Source organism: Pelodiscus sinensis, chromosome 4 (genome assembly GCF_052426305.1).
Source record: "Pelodiscus sinensis isolate ZL-2025 chromosome 4, ASM5242630v1, whole genome shotgun sequence".
NCBI classification, from domain to species: domain Eukaryota; kingdom Metazoa; phylum Chordata; order Testudines; family Trionychidae; genus Pelodiscus; species Pelodiscus sinensis.
The window spans coordinates 125,272,501-125,294,819 of NC_143055.1; the positions used below are offsets into that span (position 1 = coordinate 125,272,501).

The window sequence follows — 22,319 nt, forward strand, 5'->3', positions numbered from 1 at the left end:
GCTGCAGGACCAACCCGGCAGCACCCTCCCAGGCATCCCCGATTCAGCCACTGCTGAAACTGGCCAGCGGTTGATTCCAGGAAGCCCGGGGCAGTGCAGCTCTGATTCTGGTCAGCTGCTGGTCAGTTTCAGCAGAGGCTGAATCGGGGCAGCTGGGGTGCTGCCGGGTTGGTCCTGTAGCGCTGCCCCTCGGCGCTGCGGGACCAACCTGGCAGCACCCCACTGCTCTGTCCCAGGCGTCCCCAAGAGCAGCTGGGGTGCTGCCGGGTTGTTCCCATAGCGCTGCCCCTCAGCACCAACCCGGCAGCACCCCAGCTGCTCTGTCCCAGGTGTCCCTGATTCAGCCTCTGCTGAAACTGACCAGCAGTGGCTGAATGGGGATGCCTGGGGCAGAACCAGACTATTGGAAGGAGGGGCTATGAGGGGTATGGGGTGGCATCTCATAGCCTCTCCTTCCAATAGTCCGGCATATCTGATAATCCAGCACCCCCCTGGGTCCTAAAAGTGCCGGATTATCGGAAGTTTACTGTAGTGTGGTTATTCTTTGAGCTCTGCAAATCCGCAGATATCTGCTTTATATCCATGGGTATCCGCATCTGTGGATGTAGATGCAGAGATCCGCATCTCTAATAATTCTGCAGTACTAACTGCTGATGCACTGAATTGTATGTAAATACAAACATTTTTGAACAGGAAGCACAATACATTTTTAGCAGTTGTAACTCATGCATGTTACACACTTCATACATAGAACATATCCATACATCTATCTTTTAACTGAACTTGAGCTTGCCAATTTTGTCTTTAAATTGGCACCCAGAACTTTGCAGCTATGTAGTTAATAATAAGGTGAATGAGATTTCTGCATTGCAAGACAGCAAGTGAGAGTGTGGGCCGTGCAGCATAATACATTTCTTTAAAATCATTCTTTTGTGCATTAACTGCTCTTCATTTTCATGAACCCTTGATTTACAAGTCTGTTATTCTCAAAGAAGTTCAGAATTGTTTCTTGCTCAATGGAACTTAAAGGTAAAAGAAGCTGTATAGGAAGCACGTGTAAATCCACATTTAACTGCTTACCTAACTTTTTTCTTTAAATCAAACATTAGTTCACTAACTTGACAGTCTGACATTTAAGTTCATGAATTTGGGCTATTGGGACACTTTGCAAGATGCCTCACTCAAGTTGCTGAACCAATTTTAAATTCCTTCAAAAGTTCCTTTGAGCTGAAACCAAGCATAGAATTTCTTGTCTGAAAAAGGTTTCAAGAATGAAATTAAAATTGGGTTTAACATTGCGATAATTGATTTTTAACTATAGTGTTCATTGTACTGTGCATAGTGTGGCACAATAACTTCTTGCGTCAGTGTCACAACTACGTGCACAGGAAGACATGCAAAATCTGGTAACTGATGAAAGGGACGGTCAGCACATAGAGTTGGATAAAAAATTGAACTGGTGCTGTGGCACATATATGGCACTTGTGTAAGTAGGTTAGATGCAATTCCACCTCATGGCTGTAACATTTAATGTTATCCATTTAACTTGCTTTATTAGTTATTGCAGGGACAGGGAGATAGTAATCAATTTTTTAACTATATAAACCTAAAATGATGCATTCCTGCTTTTCCCCTTACAGTGTATCAGAGAGAAAATAATCTCTTCCTCTGAAGTCTAAATGGAGTTGGTCAGAGACAAGACTCAATGTAAGAATTCTGAGCAGGCTGAATCTCCATTGCTACAGTGGCATCTTCCTCCTGTAGCTTAAAAATAGCTGCTGACTTCAAAGTTCAGAAACCTTTTCTGGTCCTTTGTCATCTCCTATATTACCGATACAGGACCCAAATTGTGTTTAACTTGCTACAGATAAAACAAATTGTTGGGCTGAAGAAGTCAATTTAACAGGACAACATACAAAGAAATGGGGGAGAGGATGCTACACAATTCGTATTTACATTCCTTATTAATGTAAAACTTACATCAGAAATAGCCTGTGTTCTGTGACCTTTGCCCTGTCAGTTCAGTTGACTTTAATCTCACATATTTAGTAGTACTCCTCCCACCTCATTACATTTTTGGCTTTTATCTATTTCCTGAATACTTTTGAGTTTTGGACTGTAACTTTCCTCCCTTACTGGTGCCTTGTATTAGCTTGCCCATCAAATCGCACAAGGTGATATTGATCAATCATCCAGCTTTTCTTCCTCACCAGAAAATTTTTTTCCCTTGCATATACCCTAATTGAGGGTGGGTTCGAACAGTTTCAGCATTGCTCCTGCCATCTTACCTTGTTGTGTCCTCAAGAGTTTCAGCCTATGACGTTGGGAGGAAGAATCTTGCTGTAAGAATGAGGCTAAGCAAGTTCACTGAGGCAAAAAGAATCTTGATAAGAATCTCATAGGAGCAAAGAATTGTTGGATATTTACTTCTATTTCTTGAACAAAAGCACCAAGGAGCCAGGACTATCATAAACACAAACAGAGGAAGACTGGGCCTCTTGGGAGTTCAACTCTTGTTTTCTTCTGTAGTTTGCTGATCCTACAAGAATACCAGTAATTCAGGAAGTACTCAAGATGGTTTAACTTAATTTTAGTTTCTACTAACAAGTTTGATGTTGAGTGTCTCTGGAAGTCATTTCTTAATGATACTGGATTAGGATCCTTACATAGCATTGCTTTCTGGTTTTGTAAGATGTTCAAATATTTGTGGCTGAGCTTTTGGACATGGAAAAGTACCTCTTAAGTTTAAACATTTGTTCACCTCGTGTATTCATTTTAAGACTACCTGTTCTGGCTTTTGCCATTTAAAGAATAACTTTCAGAATTCTTCTGGCAAAGTAGAATTACAGCTAGCAATTACTTAGCCTACTCCTGGTAGCCTTCTTGCTAAAGGTATCACTGTTGATGGTATGCCATTACTTTTAGCAACATCACTGCAAACAGTAGAAGTTGAATTTTAAAATTTACTGGTAATTACTTTAAAACGAATTTCAGATACAGACTAATTTCAGTTTGAAGTGTTTGCGTGGGTCAATTAAGTACTCTCATATACTTTCTGTTCTAAGTTTGAGACATGTTGGTAATTTTCTGACTGTACATTAAATGTGGCTTTGTGTACATAGTACTTCCAAAAATAAAGGTTTTCTTCTGAGGAATCTTGAGCTAGATACAAATCTTGAGCCTATTTTTCCCCCCAATGTGGCTGTAAGCACAGTCATTTACAAGATGCTTTTTTTATTTCCTGGAGTTTTGGGAAAGGTTGGCATTTTCCAATAAAGTTTCCAACCAAAATTTGACAAATCAGCAGGTCCTTTCATGAACAAGATAGGCATGAACAGTTCAAGTGTTGAGAAACTTGGCAGTAGCATAGCTAAAGGTTAGTTTTTGTTTGTCAATTTGCTATTTTACAATGAAGGGTGAAGAATTTTTTGTCACTCTTTAAATATTAATAGGGACATTTTACCGTTGCATCTATTTTTCCCATATCAGTTAAAATGCTTATTAGAAATGTAATAAAGCTGTTTGCTTCTGTTTACGGTATAATTATTAAAGAGAAAGGCTATGTTGTCCTTTTGCAATTTGTGTCCGATATACAGATTACTAGCATTTAATTCAGGAGAAGGTGAGACCTGACCTAGTCATAAACAGAACAGGTATGTTAACAATAAGCACTTGTAAAAGGCTAACCCAGTATTCGCTATTAGATCTGGCACACTGTAATCTTGTAAATAGAGTTGTTGGTATAGGTAACTAAACCCCAGAGTAAAGGCTGTATTGGGTGTTTTCTTGTATGCACCAAGTTCAGTCAAACAGCATTCATTGTATTGAGCACTGAAATCAGAAAATAGGGTGGTAGCTCCTCATTAAATGCAGCCCAATCAAGGGGGTTGGAGAGTCGGTCTGGCGGTAGAATAGCATGGTAGCTGCAGCAAGACAGAAGATAACTTTACAGAGAGGAGTTCAGTTGAGTTCATTGCATTTAAAAACAAACCTGTCAGTATAGAGAGGGGCTAGTTGGGTGAGGTAATACCTATTATTGGACCAGATTCCACTGGTGAGAGGTGCAAGCTTTTGAGCTTACATAGAGTTCTTCTTTGGGTCTTGGAAACTTAGAGCTAAATACAAGGTGTGGAACTGATTGTTGAACGTAAGTAATTAACACATTTCAAGGGACCATTCAAGATGAAGTGGTCAGTTTAACACCTTTCTAGCCACTTGGAGTAGGGGGGGGGGCATTAGTGAGTTATAGATGGTTGCGATAACCCATAAATGCAATTTCTTTATACAGTCCATGATGTTTAGTGTCTAGCAAAGATTAAGCCATGATGTGTGTAAGGCCCAAGAATCTTGAAAGGTGTGTTTTGGGGGAATGTTAAGACCTAGGTTTTTCACCTGTTTTGGTAGGGTCTACTGCTGTTGCTTTGTGTGGGTGTGATCTGATCTGTGGGAAGCTTCTAATGATGAGTTTGGAGAGGATGCAGGGTTATCTGAAGGCTAGAAGGGGGGGTTCATGAAAGATTTATTTCAGGATGTGGTAACCATTCAGTATGTGTTGTAGTTTAATGATATCCTGTACGAGTTCCCGTATGAGATGGTAGGAGACAATTAGGAGAGTGCGATCAGAGGGGATTTAATTCCATATTGAAGCAGGTTCTCTTGGCGTAACTTGGTGGCCTGTTCCAAGATGCTGTCCACTAAACAAAGATACTCCATCAGAGAAGTAGAGGCAATTTTGAGAATATTAAGGTGTGTATCCCAGACTTTCTCCTCAGAGCATATTCTGTGGTATCTGTGTGTCTGGTTTTTGATAACTGATGTCTGGATTTGTTGGGGTGATTACAGGATCACTGCAGAGAGAGTGTGATTTGTGGGCTTCTTGTGTATAGTTGTCTCTAGGGTCCCATTGATGAAGCTGATCCAGGAAGTTGATGATGTTGCTGAAGTGTTCTAGATAATTTAATGGGTGAGCAGTGGTGGTGGTTGAAGTTGTGTTAGAAATTCTGTCCAAAGGATGAAAATACAAATTCATATCAGGTATATCAGAGATTTTTTTGGTACATTTGTCCAGAAATTCTTCTTGAAGATGGCCTGTAAAATTGACTGTGCCAATCAACTTCCTGTATTTGTGGCTTATTACCACAATCTGCAACCCACTAAACCCCCACTCAGCTTTTTTTCCTCCTTTTTTTAACCCCCCTGTGACTGGACAGGTGTTAGTCACCTGACCTTGAATGCTCTGTTGAATTCCATTAAATACTTATGCTAAACAGTCTGTTCCACCTTGTAGTTAGCTGTGACACTCAGATTGTTTTCCAGATCTAAAGAAGGTTTGTTTCTCACCAACAGAAGCTGGTCAAATAAAAAATATTAACTCGCCCACCTTGTCTCATATCTGGGATCAAGTTAGCTACAAGACCGTTTGCATTACAGAGAGGGTGCAGTGTGCAGGACAGCAAGGGGTGGGAACCAGTATTCGATCAAATGTGTGTGGCTGTCGATTGTTCCATCACGTGCAGGTGTTGAACAGCGGTGTGGGAGAATAGGAAAGCTTGTCACAAGCATTTCCCTCTGCTAAGGTAAGAGGCAGTAATTGTATCTCCAGTCCCTCAGTAGGCATGCAAATTACCTCCATGAATAGGAAACGAGTCAATCTGTAACAAGCACAAGGGTGGACTCTATGTAAAGCAATGAGGCCTCATGCAAGATGAAGAACAGAGGGTGATCTAAAAGGCATATTCTGGACAGCCTTACGCTCCTGCTTCAGTGAGTGGATGTTACATTATGGTAAGTGTTCAAGACTAGAAGCTGTATATATAAATTAAATACCTATGTTAAGGATTTAAACAATTTACGGCTGAGGACAGACCCTGAAATGGTAGTTGCTCAATTTTTCTTTGGTGCACTTTTTTCTTTTAAAATAAGGGTAATTGTCAACAAATGTATATTTATAGTATCAAGTTTGTGGGGATGAGAGAAGAGAGGAATTAGCAGAGAGAGTCGTGGGAGGCCTCTTTTCAAATCAGGAATTAACTCTGCCCCCATATCAGAGAGGAAACCCTTTCACAGTATTGCCTACCATACTAATGCAATATGTTTTATGTACACTTATGTTGTATTCATGCGCACACAACCTTTTAGCTAGGACTGTGCTTGATGTGGAAATATATCTTTAGCTGTCATTCATCTCAGCGCTGTAGCTGAAAAGGAGAGCTTTCACCTTGGGCCGGCCAGCTCTGCAAATAATCAGCAAGTGCTGTCATCCATAGTTTAGGAAACTGTAGGTAACCTAAAGTCTTCCTGGTGCTATCAGCGAGGAGCAGAGTCCAGGGCCACAGCTGCCATAGAGGGGTAAAGCATTAGCAAATATATCCATCGCTATCCTGTTAATCTGTGAAGGATCAGTGAGGGTGCAACTAATCCAAGGAGGATGGGGGTCCAGGCAGCCATCTCATAGGTGGTGCGCTCTTCCTGCAAACAACTCTGAAATCCCCGACAGGCGGCAGGAAGTACAGAGGCAGGGGGGTCATTTGAACGTGACTGCCTTCTCCAGTAGACCACCACTGAGCTCCAAAAACTGTTATGTCCCCTCTGTTTTCTCTTTGTCTAGACTAAGGTCCAGTTATTTCAGTCTTCCCTCATAAGTCTTGTTTTCTAGACCTTTAATCATTTTTGTTTCTCTTCTCTGGACTTTTACCACTTTGTCCACATCTTTCAGAAATGTGGTGGTCAGAGCTGGACACACTACTCCAGTTGAGGCCTAATCAGTGCAGAGTAGAAGAATGACTTCTTGTGTCCTGCTTACAACACTCCTGCTAATGCATCCCAGAATGTTTGCTTTTTTCCCCCACAATGGTGTCATGCTGTTGAGTCTCATTAGCTCATTGGACTGCACCAAATGCCTTGCTAACATCGAGATACACTGCTTCGCCCTTATCCGCAAAACTTATCTCGTAAAAAAAAAAAACCTCATCTTTTGTTTAAGAGAAGAACAGTATGCATGCATGACCTTTATGTTCAATTCTACGCTTAGGCTATGTCTAGACTGCTGGGGGTTTTTCAGCAGAAGATATGGAAATTGAGCTCTCATTTGCATATCTTCTGTGGATCCTTTGTGGAAGATATGCAAATGAGTGTGACTTGCATATCTTCTGCCGAAAAAAAAGGCAGTGTAGACATAGCCTTAGAGTGCTAGACAAGAAGTAGGGAGAGGGGAAGAAAAATAGTTACTGCAATTCCCTTTTTAATATGCATGTTCTTTTAGTACAGGAAAAATAACTAGGGAAGAGTTAACACTCCATACAGTAAAAATTCTCCATTACTCATGTATGCATGTGAGCTAGTCCAGTCCATAATTACAGCATGTGGTATAAACATCACTTAACCTCTCTGCAATTTTCACTCTCTTAAGAGTGGAGAAAATGACTTGCCACTCACTCCCTTTGGATGTAGAGACTATAGCATATTAATAATATAAAGAATGCAAGCAACCAGAGGCTAATGTTTCAGTAGTTTTTGAACAATATCCAGTTGACAAAACATAAATATTTGTGCTCTAAAATAAGTTTTAAATACAATTTATAAAATTTTCATGCTTGGTAAAAAAAAGTTCAAAAGTTTGTTGGAATAACACCTGTAGCTAGGAGAATGATAAACATTAAAATAATAACGAGAACAACTCCAATAATTATCATAATTTTAGTGTTTTTCCACCACATCTTCCTGGAAATCTTTGTGGTGTTTTTTTGGAAAGCATGAGCCTGAAAACAAAATGACAAAGATGAAGTTAATGTTTCAGGAACTGGATTTTCCCAGCATCATCACACAAGATTAAATCATATATTAAATGTTTTCAAGATGTAGATGATTTATACTTAAAATGTAAAGTTAATGCTATTTTATGAACTGTGGAATTTCATCCCTGGAAGACTCTTGGTGGTGGTGGAAAAAGTAGGCCTATTAGTATATTTACATTTCTATGCTATACATGGATATGAACTGTTAATTCAATTAATTGAGTTCATGTTTTTTAAAAATGCATCATATCACTTTATACTATTTTAACGTGACAACATGACTAGTATTCACATTACTTTTTTACAATCCCTTCTATCTTCCTACTTGTGACTGCTGGCCATCAGGTAAGGAGAGAATGGGTATGTGTAAATCGGGGTGGGGAACTAAGACCCAAGGGCCAGATGTGGTCCACAGCTTGTCTGGATGCAGCCCTCGGGGCTCCTCCCCACCCCAGCATCAGGGAGCCCGCCCTGGCATTCCAACCCCCACTGCCTTCCTCCTGACTGATTTTTCTGTGGGTCAGCGGCCCCCGACCCAAAAAAAGTTCCCCATCCTGATGTAAAGGGTAAATGTAAGTCAAAATGAAGGTTAGAGACAAAGCTTAGAAGGTTTTCATTTCCTCTTCTAATCATAGGTGTGGGAACAAGAGCTATGGGAGTGCTGCAGGTTTTAGCCAGGGCTCCCCTACATTATCCCATGCCTGAGGTCCCAGCTACTAGCCCTGATCCCTGTGCTCACCCCCAGCTGGGGAGAGCAGACATGGGCAAGAGGGCTGGTTTTCAGCACCCCACTATTAAGTGTTCCTGCACCACTGCTCCAAATAACTCTGATCTTAGGCAGCATCAACAAAATGAGTTTATTTGTAAACAACAGCGGTAGAGGCTGATAGAAACGGGTTCCTGGTCTCAGGCCATTGCTAGCCAATGTAATAGTAGTGTGATGTTTATAAACTGCCAGACAATAGAACACTTGATAATCTACTGGAGGATTTTAGGGATAGAGTTCCACAGAATGTCAGAAGCTCCTACTGTGAGCACTACAGTTAAGCTCTTACGTTGCTCTCTAATTTGCTCCTGGCTTCTCATTTTTACCTCTTCCTGTCTATTTAGACAAAACTCCAACTACTTAGCTGTGTGCATATTCAACCTGACTGGGAAGATGCAAAAGTTGGGTTTTCCACAACAGCATGCTAGTACTTTAGTGTAACCGCTCTACTCTTATAAAGATGTATCATAACTGTTTGTATTTGTAACATGCTCTTTACCCATGAAAAACAGGTCTAGTCCTCCATTAGCAGTAGAGACTAATTTTTGGTCAAGCCCAGTTCCTTCGCCAGACTCTTTGCAAGTGGCTCTCCATTCTGTGTGGCACAAGGATCCACCTGTATTGATCCAGTTGCAGGATTGGGCCTATAGTTAATAAAGGCGAGATCCAAAGGGATTTAGGCACTTAAGTTCAAAATCTAGATTCTTAAGACTCCTACTCAGCTGCTACCTAACCCTACAGAGACCTACATTTCTGCCAGTTGGCATGCGCAAAGCTACTTAAGCCCTAGTGAGATCCTCAGCCTGGGCTTCCTCCACTTATCCACCTGGAAGACTCAATCTACTAATGTGCTCACAGGCCTTACTCCTCTCCTCAGCATTTCCTGTTCGTTTGTTTAGTTGGCTCCCTGCTCAGATCCCAATGCCGTGGTGGCTTGTCTGAATGAGATTCACACATGCCTAACTCCCCATGCATTGTATAGGTAAGTCTTATCACCTAACATGGCGTGGATTCTACTTGGTGGCAGTGTGCCTAAAACGTAGGCATTGCAGTGCTGCTGAGTCTGTTTCCTTTGTGGCTCTGATTTAGCTCTAATGGCCAAATATTTCCACAGGTATGGCTATCAGAATAATACATATATGCCTCTGAGATCAGAATCTGGGCCTAAAAGCAATGAGTGAAATATTCATAAGTTCCTCAAGTACTGAAACATGTCTGAAAATGCCACACAGTTACTCAAATACAGAGACTGCTATGAAGCTGTAAAACAACTGTAGAGAAATAGAAGGGTTAGCTAAATACCTAAGTAGAATGAAAAGTCATATAATTTACCACTGTTTGGAGATCATCTGTTCTGTCAACAAGCTCGCTCAACTTTTCTTCTCTTTGTAATACCTTATCAATATTTTGAGTCATAACATTTTTTACATCATCAACTTGAATTTGGAGAGTAGAAACTGTAATATCGCCTGACTTCCTATTGTATTCCATCTGCATAGAAGAAAGTAAGGGTTTTTGTTACAGATCCAACTTTACCAACTTTCAATAATTAAAACAGCTGACAACACAAAACTCAGCCTCCAATTGTGGAGCACTATCTCCCAGAACAGGGCCTTAGTCGTGCAACTCCAATTAACATCACTTGTGAAGATTTATCCTACAGTTTTGAAAAACTCAATGGCTGTGTCTACACTGGCCGCTTGCTTTTCCGGAAAAGCAACGACGATCTACTGTAAAATTGTCAGTGTTTTTCCAGAAAAACTATGCTGCTCCCGTTCGGGCAAAAGTCCTTTTCCGGAAAAACTGTTCCGGAAAAGGGCCAGTGTAGACAGCACAGTAGTCTTTTCCGCAAAAAAGCCCCGATCGCGAAAATGACGATCGGGGCTTTTTTCCGGAAAAGCGCGTTTACATTGGCACGGACGCTTTTCCGGGAAAAGTGCTTTTTCGGAAAAGCATCCTGCCAATGTAGACGCGCTTTTCCAGAAATACTTATAATGGAAAAACTGTTCCGTTTTAAGCATTTCCGGAAAAGGGTGCCAGTGTAGACGTAGCCAATGAGTGTGGAGCTTCCACATTTAGTCAATTATACCCTCACCTGTCCCCATAGGGCATGTCTACACAGCAATGTGATTTCGGAATAACTAATGTTATTCTGAAATAACATAGTGTGCATCTACACTACAAGCCTTTATTTTGAAATAATGTCGAGCTGGAGGACTTCTTACTCCACCTCCTGTAACCCTCATTTTATGAGGAGAAAGGAAAATCGAAAGGAGTGTTCTCCCTTTAACTTCCTGCTGTGTAGACATGCCCTATGAGGACAGGTGAGGGTATAATTGACTAAATGTGGAAGCTCCACACTCATTGAGTTTTTCAAAACTTCCAAATTAAGCTTTTTGATTTAAGATGTGCAATTGATATAGCTTAACTGAAAAAACAACAAATAGTCTGGTAGCATTTTATAGACTAACAAAACATGTAGATGGTATCGTCAGCTTTCATGGGCACAGCCCACTTAAGATGAATGGAGTGTTGGATGTCTAGGACCAAAATAAATAGGGGAGACGGGAAGGGGGGTGGAAGAAGGGAAAATTGAGAGGGGGGACGGGGGGGGGTGGAAGAAGGGAAAATTGAGAGGGGGGGACAAGAAAAGGCGGTGGGTAAAAAATATATCAAGGGAAAGCTAATTAATGGTTCTTATCTGCCCCCTTTGACTATCTAGTCTTTAGGTGCTTATAGACTCGGCTTTCCCTTGATATATTTTTTACCCACTGCCTTTTCTTGTCTCCCTCCTCCCCCCATCTCCCCTATTTATTTTGGTCCTAGACATCCAAAACACTGGTCATCCGAAGAAGTGGGCTGTGCCCATGAAAGCTCACAATCCCATCTACATGTTTTGTTAGTCTATAAAGTGCTACCAGACTATTTATTATTTTTTCAGTTTACCTGTACAGACTAACTTGGCTATCCCCTGAAGCTGATGTAGCTTAATTAGACTTTAGCCCTGCTGTGTACATGTACCCTTATGAAGTTATCCAACTGCTTATATGATATCTTCCTTGGGGGAAAAAAGATACTGTGTTCATGACTATTTTTACTTTTTATGATACATAACCCCTCCGGATCTTTCTTTAAATTATTGATGTGGGGAGGGTGCTGCAAGTCAGCCACAGAAAGGATATATTAAATCAACAGGCATGCTCCTTTGATTCCAGGTATTAACTTCACCATATTCTAAATTTCCCAGCAAGACTAGACATGATTTCCTGATTTTTTTTTTTTTTAGTAAGAAAAACAAACGTTCCATCCATGATCTTAAAAGAAAAAGAAAAAGCCTTCGGGCCTTTTATACTTGGCAGAGGAAAGAGAAAAATAAGACAACCACAATGCTTAAATATCCTTTGTTTGACACCTTTAAGCGGAGGAAGCAGTAATTCTTTAACACAACGCTTCAGTCTTCTCTGCACTGTTAACTTTTTTTACCATTTTTTTAATCTAGTAGATCCAACTCCTTCTGGATTGCAGAAACACAGGGGTCAATGATTTAGCAAAACACTGTTCCACAAAGTCCACTGGGGGTTGCTATTGATTTTATGTCTTGTACCTCCACCCCAGTACAGGAGGAAACATGGTCCTAAGTCAGCTATTGATGCACTGTTTTTCCCCCCATTCATATCAGGATAATTCAGTAATAGTCCTTATTAAGAGAGAAACTAAATGATTAAAATGTCTTTAGATGATACACACCCTGTTTTTACTTTCTTTTCTTGATCTTTTATTATGTAATTTCCCTGTACTGGGTGTAGTTGGAATATAGTAGTTCTGATAGAGCCCCACCTAGAATTCCAAGATCGACTGTTTGCAGAATTTTAGCAGCTCCAAGTGCTGAACTGTAGCACCTCACCAGTACCCAGCATTCCACTACTTACTGGTCATTAATCCCTGCCAGGAACTGCCTCAACCATTGAATGTTATTTAAAAAAATAGAAAGTAAAAAAAAAAAAAACCATCATAATTAACCCCAAAGCTGTAGGGAAGATGAGGGGAGGAGAGGGCATCATTTGCTACTTTCTGAGAACAATAGTTGCAGCTGCATAATTTCCTTTTGATCAGAGATGAAAAAATGGAACCATCTGACAATTTCTACATTCCACATGACTATTATACCCTTACATCTAATACTTGCACCAAAAGAATAGGACATCAGTGTTTTCTAACCCTAACTTCCCTCACTTCCACAGACTAAGCAGGCTCAAAATACATGTTTGGCAAAGCATTGTTTTTAGTGCTGCGTTAGATTGCTCCCCTTTGCAAAATGAAGTGTCAACAAGCCCTGGCCTGAGAGCAGAATTACCCAGAATTCCAGTGTCCACCACACCCTGACCACAGAGCTTGATTGTTTCTCCAGGTCTTGCAGAGAATGTTTTTTCCGCTCTCTCTGCAGTAAAGTAGGAGAGTTTTGTGTCCCAATTTACTTTGGTAAGAAAAGCTTGTGGTAATGAACAGTGCTCCAAGCTGTCTGAGAGCAATGTTCAGGGAGGAATTCAACCTGTCTTGGTCTAGGAGACATTTTAGAAGCCATATATTCTAACTGGTATTTAATGGATTTTAGTTTGATTCCTGTAGTAACTTAATTTTAATCACATGGAAGAAGTCATTAATATGATTGTATTACAAGAGGTAGCTCTTTTAACCAAATTTTAGAATTGGCCACTTCCAAGTTCAGAGAAAGCTGTGCTTTCTCTTTTGGGATGACCAGTAAGAGAAGTGTTGAAAACTTTTGATTTCTACCATTTATTTTTTTGGCTCGGTCTTGATAGCTATTCTAAATAGTATCCAGATTTAGACCCAAACCCGAAACACTGTATAGACAGATCCCTGTACTTGTATAGAGACAGGGTTGCCAGCACTCCGGGACTGTTCTAGAGTTTTCTGGAATTAAAGATCAATCTTTAATTAAAGATTGGGATGAAGGTTTCAGGAATGCATCCAAACAAAATTGACAACCATGGAACTCCATTGATTTTGCAGGTAATCTGTGGGGGAGAAGGAATTTGATTGCATTGAGTTAATTACAGGATTGGAACCTGGGGCATGTGCTTAAGTTTAGGCACGTGAGAAGATGAATTTAACTCAGTGGGGCTACTGATGCTTTTAAAGTTAGGCATGTGCAGAACTGAGATTCTATGACTTTGGTCACTAGAGGGCTCCCAATGTTTTTTCCAGTAATACAATAAACACAGAGTTACAAGCAAATACTGATACATGGCAATATATGTTGAGGTCATTAAAACTAACATGTTCCCAACTTCATCCTAACCTATATTTGCATGCCTTAGTTTTCAAAAAGCAAGCCTATTGCTGCATTCTTACATGAACATTTGTTTTGAATAAAAAATGTAAATAGGTTTCTGTTAAACAGCTGGGGTTTTGGATGATGAAATTAAAGGGCTAGATTGTCCTAATTCCTAGAATGGAGGGGACTTAGGCCTTTCCATCCCCTCTTCCATATGGCCCTTCTTCTCTATCTCTGTAGAAATAACTCAAAGGGTTGCCAATAGGGAGGTTAAAGTGGGTGTAATTAAGTAACCATGAAACCGCTGAAAATTTCAGCGGTTACATGTGAGGCGGCAGTCAGTTCCCATCTGTGCCCCTACCTACCACCCCAATGATGCTGCTGCCTCTCACACCAGGAGCCTGTGTGTAACCGTGAAGGTTAACTGACGAGCCCCGGGTCATAGGTTAACCGTGTACATACACAGTTACACTTTCACTTGCCAACTGTCTTATCACACCAAGCCAAACGCTGGTATCCCACCCTGTCTTGTCCCTCTCTCTCCATCATCCCACCCTCTGTCACTCATCCTCACTCACTGCAGTCTGTAATTGCTGGCCAATGGGAGCTGTGGAGTCAGTGGGGGGCAGAGGCAGTGATGGAGACCCCCGGCTCTCTTCCAGGGCTACAAGGACATGTGGACCACTTCCCAGAGCACGCATGGCAGGCAGGGAGTCTGCCTTAGTCCTGCTGCACCTCCAAATGTTTAGTGGCCTAAGATCTCTCAGTTTAGCTTAAGTAGCCTTTGAGGTATAGAGCCTGATTCCAGGAGACTCCTGGTGAAACTGGCAGGGTTGGCACTAATCACTCAGTGGGCTTATGGGAAGGTAAGATACTATCTAGAACCTTTCTTCCCCCAGTTTTGTGTAAAATAATGCTGATCTCTTAACTAGCATATGTAGTGCCCTATTTATATATTCTAGCTGAAGCTTTCAAAGTGCATTTGGGGTGGGAGCAGGTAGGAAGCCTTGCAGCCATAGAGTCTAGGGTAGGGGAGTGGGGGGAGGACCAAGGCCAAAATGCACTACACATACCATAAGGACCTCTATAAAGAACATGTGGAATCCATAAATTTGAAGTCCCTAACCCCAATAGTGGAATAAGGTAGGAACTCAGAGTGGGAATTCCAGAATTTCAAAACCTCTACGCTAGTTTTTACCTGCTGACATGACAATGCCACTGTGCTGAACATGTGATCAATTTAACAAAGAACGAATTATGAGACTGTGTAACAACAGTAAAAACTCCACACTGTATCTTCATGTATTCACATACTAAAAAACTTGCATCAAGTACTCTTTTAGGGACTGTGCAATACTTGACAAGCACCCTATATTTAGAAAACTTAACAAATTAATAAGTTTCTTTATTGTGGGAGCGTGAGAGGAGTACAATTTTTAAAATGTTACCTGCACAACACAATAGGAGAGAATCTATTTCTAAGCATGCTAGGTACCGTTAATCTCCCTTGAAAGTAACAACAGACTTTGAGTTTGTTTAATGTTTCTTTCACTACATTGGTACTGATCATACCTTCTCCTGTCTGCAGCACATTGCTTATTTAAAACCTTCTAATAGTTTATTGCCCCAACTACTTAAATTTTTTACTACACTGATCATACAGTAATTCTGTTTTACTCAAAGCACACCCCAAAGATTAGATTTTAAATACTTACAATGCACACTTCTCTCTCTTTCTCTGTTTTTTGTAAGACGTGTGTATGATCAGATGACGCAGTGGAAAAGGACTGTTTAAAGTTCTAGTTACTCTAGTAAAATATTAACTAGTTTTTCTAGACAAAAAATGTGTGTGCATATATATTAATATAATAACCACAATAACTTACTGTTCTGGCAAAGAAAGACAATAGTTCTTTTATTGAGAGATCAGATACCTAAATAAATGTTTGTGAATTCTTTTCCCCTTGCGCGTGCTCTGCCAAGGTAGACTATCAATGGTCCTTTCTCAAGCCTTGTGTAGCCGTCCAAAAGTAAACTTGATTTAATACATTTTAGAGAATCACCTACCATGTATTTTCCCAGAACTTGTTGAAAATCTGCATTGAATTCAAAAGGATGAGCAAAGGTCACTTGTGATATAAAGGGACTACTAATGAAAGCTTTGCAAATCTGGAAAAAGTAATGAAGGAATTATCTTGACATAACTGAAATAAAATGTACCACATTAACATCTTAAAATTGTTAACATTTGTTCATGATGCCCTGAAAATCTAAATAGTCAAAGCCAACATAATTACTATAGGTGAATTTGCATAGTTAAAAAACATTAGGCTGCACAAATGCATGGATGTGGGTAGCCATAATATTTCTGCAGAAATTTAAAAATATTGTATGGAAAAAAGTTTTCTGTTAAAAGCATTTGCAGAAAAGAGCACGGACGTTTTTCCGCAAAAGCACTTTTGTGGAAAAGTGTCCGTGCCAATCTAGATGCGCTTTTGCGCAAAAAAGCCTCTATCGCCATTTTCGCGATCGGGGCTTTTTTGCACAAAACAAATCTGAGCTGTCTACACTGGCCCTTTTGCGTAAAAGCTTTGCGCAAAAGGGACTTGTGCCCGAACGGGAGCAGCATAGTATTTCCGCAAGAAGCACTGATTTCAGACAGTAGGAAGTCAGTGTTCTTGCAGAAATTCAAGCGGCCAGTGTAGACAGCTGGCAAGTTCTTCCACAAAAGCAGCTGCTTTTGCGGAAAAACTTGCCAGTCTAGACACAGCCATCTGCTATGATAATGGTGTCACGAGAGACTCTCTTAAACCTAAAGCTGGTACTGCAGGACATGTAACAGTATTTCTATAACATAACCAAGACCTTTTAATTACAGGGACAGGAATGTTATATGTATTACATGAAGCAATACTTTTTATTTATAAAGCTGAAGAAAGCAGACACACATTGACCTTCCAGACCTTCCAGTGCATGTAATAATCAATGTAGACCAAAGGGCAAGAATGGAACGTTGCAAAATATTAACAATTCAGTGGCTTTGATTAAACTTGCATCAAAATATTCTGAAATTGTTCTTACCTCTTTAAGAAAGGCAAATGGTACTGTGCTGTCTAAGGTGTTGTTTGTGGCACATAGGTACGTAATTCCATTAACAAGCAAGGCATGGTACCCAAAGCTTAGAAAAAGATACATTAATAGAATGGGTATTATTATTTAAACTTCTAACTTGGGTTCACGTGTCGTCATACTAATGAACCAAAATCAGTGAAAGAAAAGGAATGTAATTAAGCATTTATAGTCAGCATCTCTGAAATGAACAATAAAATCAGTGAATAATATTCTCTTCAAAGCAAAATCATACAATATTACAAAAGTTCTCCTACCTGACTTAGTATTTTACATACAGGAGAAAGTCCATTATATCCCCCTTGAAATGGAGTTTTAGTAATTGCAAATCAAAGTACACCAAATTGTAAGTAGACTTGTGTACATTTAATGCATAGAAAAGTGAAGAGGTAATAGATATGGTGAGAGGCAGCATAGCACAGGTAGGTGTTGAACAAACTCACCGACGGTATGTTTACACTAGGAAACTATTTTTAAACTAGCCAATTAGCCCGTCATAAGATGGGATTTTTCAGGTCTCTCTTCCACATCCGTCTTCTCTCCTGAGCCTCTGGTCTCCTGCTCCGTGTCTCTTTCTCTCTCTCTCCGCCTCCTACTGCCTCCCCCCCTCTCTCTCAGCTCTCCTCTGCCTTCTGCCTCTCTCTCCATCTCTCTCTTTCTCTTCTCCCCCTCCCACCTCTCACTCTGTGTTTCTCTTCTCCTCTTCCTGCTGCATCTCTCTCACTCTCTCTCTTGCTGTCCTCCGCCTCCTCCGTTCTCCTCTGTCTCCTCCGCGTCCTCTGTGTCTGCTTCGCTTTCCTCCTTTTGAATCCAGCGCCCTTTCCTGACGTCAGAGACACACACTCGTCTAGGCCCCGCCCCGTGGCTGTTCCCTCTGTGCGGCGCTGTTGCCTCCCGCCGTGGCGCTCGGCTGACTTCTGTTTTGCTCAGCCGGGCCACCATGAGGGAGCAAGCAGCACAAGCAGCCGTTTAGGGTCCACGCTCCCCATGTAGCATGGGGGTGCTGCATGGGAAGCGCGGGGCCCCAACTGCTGCTTGTGCCGCTTGCTCCCATGTGGCGGCCCAGCTGAGCGGCGCAGAAGTCAGTCGAGCGCCACGGCGGGAGGCAACAGCGCCACCCAGAGGGAACAGCCAGCGTTTTAGCATTACAGAGTCACAGACATTAGGCTACTATTATTTCTAAATAACTAAATTCAACTCCTGATTTTACAAAATTGAAATACTGTGTCTCACTATGGGGATACCTCGAAATTAATCTGATGCAGGCTCTGTTAATGAGGACATGCTACCTTCACTTAGAGCCCTAGGAAGCACAGGGGAGTAATTAGTTCAAATTACTCTGGTGAGTGGTTATTTTGAAATAATGGCACTGGAACATCCACACTAATGCTATTTTAAAATAATTATTTCAAAATTAGCTTTACTCCCTGAGAAAAGCAGAAGTTCAGATTTCAAAATAAGTGACCTGTTATTTTGAAATAACAGGCTTGGTAGTGTGGATGCTCTGCTTATAAATTTAACCTAAGAGGGCTTATTTAAAAATAAAGCCCTAGAATACACCAGGGCTCAGTGCATCTGCTTGTAGATTACAGAACCTCTTTTTTTCACAGCTAGCTCTCTCTTAAGCAGAGATTGCTAATCACATCAAGTGTATGTGGCTTTGTAATGATTCCCTTCAGATAATTATGAAATTAAATGTCATGAAATGAGATCAGTATCTTTTTTTTAAACCCGTTATCTTAAAATCCTCACTACACTGCAGTTATTTCTACAGAAAAGAATTTCACCTGTTTTAAAAATCCCAAGTTGCAAAAATGGCTTTACCTTCCAATGTGAGCTGTAGTTTTTTTCAAGCCTTTGTGAAGAACTAAATTTACCACTGATGAAGCTGCTTCCTAAAATTAAATTAGGAGAATTAGGAGAAATAAATGTCATATTTATAAACATAAGCAGTATTTAGCAGCAGGTTGAGACCGCACATCTCTGAATGAGGGTTTATACTTACAGGCTACATCTACACTGCGAGTTTTTGCTGCAGAAAATATGCTAATGAGGAACTCATTAGCATATTTTCTGCCATTTCTTTTTGCGCAAGGGATTTTTATGCAAAAATTAGTAGTGTAGCCACTTCCGTTTTGTGCAAGATTCTTATGCCTGTTCTGGAGAGGCATAAGAATCTTGCACAAAACGGGGTTTTTGTGCAAAACGGATGTGGCTACACTGCTTCTTTTTGCGCAAAAACCCCTTGCACAAAAAGAAACGGCAGAAAATATGCTAATGAGTCCCTCATTAGCATATTTTCTGCCGCAAAAACGTGTAGTGTAGACAAAGCCACAGTATATTGTAGCTGAGTGAGGTTTAATTAAGCATGTTTATTGTTTTTAAACAAGGATCTAGTTCAATAAAAACAAAAAAAGCAATCCCTGAACTTTGTTTTGTAAAGGTTTCTGCAGTCTATAAGCTTGATGCTTTTGTGACAACTATGAAAGAAGGATATATTTATTACAAACTAACTCAAAATGTATATTATAAACTGGATGGATATATCTATAGCTCCATATCTATATTGTCACAAAGGCATCAAGCTTTTATATAGCAGAAACCTCTCTAAAACAGTGCATGTGTGTATATATAGTTGCTGAATATTGTTATCAAAACTGCTGAATGCAACAACTGGGCTCCAATAAAAATGTTTAGGTTTTAAAGCATCACGTTTTAGGATGTTGGAGAAGTAAGCTTGATATTCTAAAAAGCAAAATTTCATATGCTCTGGCATTTCTAGTCTAAGTGGCTTTAGTGGAAAAAAGAGGCAACTAGGTATCCTGAAGTGACAGCACAATTAGCAGAATGATTCCTAGTTACTTTGTCTTTGTAAATAAAATAGAGGAAGTTCTTCTTTTAGATCAACTTCTTTTTACAGTGCCATAAACTGTATCTGACTTGATCACAAAGATTACAAGCTGAAAAGCCATAGTTGCATTGTGATCACAAATACAGTAATACAGCACTTACAGGAAACACTGCAACAGTATTTTTCTTTTGAATTGTTTGCTCCCAATTAATGGCGTTAGCTCAGTTTTTTGATAACCATTCAAATAACACTTGTGGGTCAGGTTTTTTAAAAATAAAGCACAACTCTCATAGTGTGCCAATGTGAGCTGCTGGGTGCTGATTTTTTTTTTTTAAATCTGGCCCTAATTGTGCTTGATGAGCACTTGTAAATCTCAACCACTGCTTAGTTAACTGCCTGCTATTTGAATAAAGTAACAATTACTTGTAACCTTTGCCAAACATAAAATGAAAACAAAGCATAGTCCCTGTGGTATCTTAGTCTATGTCTACATTGCGGAGCTATTTCGGGATACCAGAAGTATCTATTTTGTGTCTTTTGAGCACGCCCATTATTTCAAAATATAACGGGCTTGCTATTCCAACATCCCTGTAAACCTCATTCCACAGGAGTTAAGGGATGTTTTGGAATAGAGCTTTATTTTGAAATGATCATAAAATAAGCTATGCAATTTGCATAGCACAAATTGCATAGCTTATTTCAAGTTAAAGGTGCAGTGTAGATGCACCAGTAGGCTATGTCTACACAGCAAGATTATTTTGAAATAACTAGCATTATTTCAAAATAACTTAGTCTGCATCTACAGAGCCAGCAGTTATTTCAATATAATGTTGAACTACTGTCAAGCTGGAGGACTTCTTACTCCGACTCCTGTAACCCTCATTTTATGAGGAGTAAGGGAAGTTGGAGGAAGAGTGCTCTATTTCGAAATAAGTGCTGTGTAGATAGCACCAAACCCTGAAATAAGCTATTTCAAAATAAGCTAAGCAATTGACATAGCTCAATTTGTATAGCTTATTTGGAGTTAAGCACTGCTGTGTAGACACACCTTAGAGACTAAGAAAGGTATAGGATCATGAGCTTTTGTGGGTAAAACCCATTTCATCAGGTTTTACTCACAAAAGCTCATGATCCTATACCTTTGTTAGTCTCTAAGGCTTGGTCTACAATAGACCTGGCAGGTTGGCTTAAGGTACACCATCCAGCTGCACATTTTGCGTAGCTGGATTCACCTTACCTTAAGCCAAGCCGCGTCTACGTTGTGGGAGGCCGACAGGAGCACATGCTCCTGTCAGCTTCCCTTACTCCTCAGAGTGAAGAAAACAGGACTTTGAGGAGGGCTGCCCTCAGTGTTCAATTGGGGGTGGGATGGGGGGGTGTACACGGGGGTGTGTGTAGTGGGGGGGTGTGTGGGGGGGTGTACACGGGGGTGTGTGTAGTGGGGGGGTGTAGTGGGGGGGTGTACACGGGGGGGGTGTAGTGGCGGGTGTACACGGGGGGGTGTAGTGGGGGGGTGTACACGGGGGGGTGTACACGGGGGTGTGTGTAGTGGGGGGGTGTAGTGGCGGGTGTACACGGGGGGGGTGTAGTGGCGGGTGTACACGGGGGGGGTGTAGTGGGGGGTGTACACGGGGGTGCGGGGGAGGGATCTCTCCGTGTGCGCGCGCTGCTGTGTGCGGGCACAGAGGGGTGGGTCACAGGGGTGCCTGTGAGGGGCCCCGCCCCGCGCCAAGGCCCCCGCGCCCGGCCCCTCGCTGCCGCCCCCGCCCTGACACGCGCTCGGCCCCTCGCTCGGGCCCGGCCCGGCCGCGCAGCCGCGCGCTGTTTCCGCACGGGGGGGGGTACCCGGAAGCAGCCCCCCTGCAGGCTGAGCTCGGCCAGCAGGGCGCGCCCGTTGGCAATGCAGCAGTAGCAGAGACTCGTCATGGCCCCGCCCGCGCGCCGGGCTGGCCGCTTAACGAGTGGGGGGGGAAGAGAATGTCCCCGACCTGCCGGGGGAGCGCGGGGGGGGGGGGGGGGGGCGGGGCAGGAGGGAGGGGATGTGTGAGGGTGGGGGCAGGAGGGAAGGGATGTGTGAGGGCGGGGGCAGGAGGGAGGGGATGTGTGAGGGCGGGGGCAGGAGGGAAGGGATGTGTGAGGGTGGGGGCAGGAGGGAAGGGATGTGTGAGGGTGGGGGCAGGAGGGAGGGGATGTGTGAGGGCGGGGGCAGGAGGGAGGGGATGTGTGAGGGTGGGGGCAGGAGGGAGGGGATGTGTAGGGGCGGGGGCAGGAGGGAAGGGATGTGTGAGGGCGGGGGCAGGAGGGAAGGGATGTGTGAGGGTGGGGGCAGGAGGGAGGGGATGTGTGAGGGCGGGGGCAGGAGGGAAGGGATGTGTGAGGGTGGGGGCAGGAGGGAAGGGATGTGTGAGGGCGGGGGCAGGAGGGAAGGGATGTGTGAGGGTGGGGGTAGGAGGGAGGGGATGTGTGAGGGTGGGGGCAGGAGGG

At 42.0% G+C, this 22,319-nt stretch overlaps 2 protein-coding genes across 2 annotated transcripts; both read right to left on the bottom strand.

Annotated features, from left to right (window-relative positions):
* Positions 1–7,558: 7,558 nt before the first annotated feature.
* Positions 7,559–15,649, bottom strand: LOC149524580 (vesicle-associated membrane protein 7-like). Its single transcript, XM_089778117.1, has 4 exons — positions 15,571–15,649; positions 9,892–10,050; positions 9,059–9,203; positions 7,559–7,757 (listed from the first exon to the last, which is right to left on the bottom strand). The coding sequence occupies exons 2-4, from the start codon at positions 10,048–10,050 to the stop codon at positions 7,696–7,698; spliced, it is 366 nt and encodes a 121-aa protein (XP_089634243.1). The 5' UTR covers positions 15,571–15,649; the 3' UTR covers positions 7,559–7,695.
* An 88-nt stretch (positions 15,650–15,737) lies between these two features.
* On the bottom strand, positions 15,738–21,793 carry LOC102449322 (vesicle-associated membrane protein 7-like). The gene is made up of 5 exons (XM_089778207.1): positions 21,681–21,793; positions 18,809–18,879; positions 16,937–17,033; positions 15,919–16,024; positions 15,738–15,745 (listed from the first exon to the last, which is right to left on the bottom strand). Exons 1-5 carry the CDS (start codon positions 21,759–21,761, stop codon positions 15,738–15,740), a joined length of 363 nt encoding a protein of 120 aa, XP_089634333.1. The 5' UTR covers positions 21,762–21,793.
* Between the last annotated feature and the right edge of the window lie 526 nt (positions 21,794–22,319).

Bases quoted from the DNA above. Each gene is read 5' to 3' on its own strand.
- LOC102449322 (XM_089778207.1), bottom strand. From the start codon at position 21,761: ATGACGAGTCTCTGCTACTGCTGCATTGCCAACGGGCGCGCCCTGCTG. The intron at 18,880-21,680 runs GTACCCCCCCCC...ATTTAATTTTAG, and splicing joins TGCAGGGGGGCTGCTTCCGG to GAAGCAGCTTCATCAGTGGT. The intron at 17,034-18,808 runs GTAAAGCCATTT...TCTTTTTCTAAG, and splicing joins ACTACAGCTCACATTGGAAG to CTTTGGGTACCATGCCTTGC.
- LOC149524580 (XM_089778117.1), bottom strand. From the start codon at position 10,050: ATGGAATACAATAGGAAGTCAGGCGATATTACAGTTTCTACTCTCCAA. The intron at 9,204-9,891 runs GTAAATTATATG...TATTAACTATAG, and splicing joins CAGATGATCTCCAAACAGTG to GCCCAATCCTGCAACTGGAT. The intron at 7,758-9,058 runs GTAAAGAGCATG...TTTTGTTTTCAG, and splicing joins ACTAGACCTGTTTTTCATGG to GCTCATGCTTTCCAAAAAAA.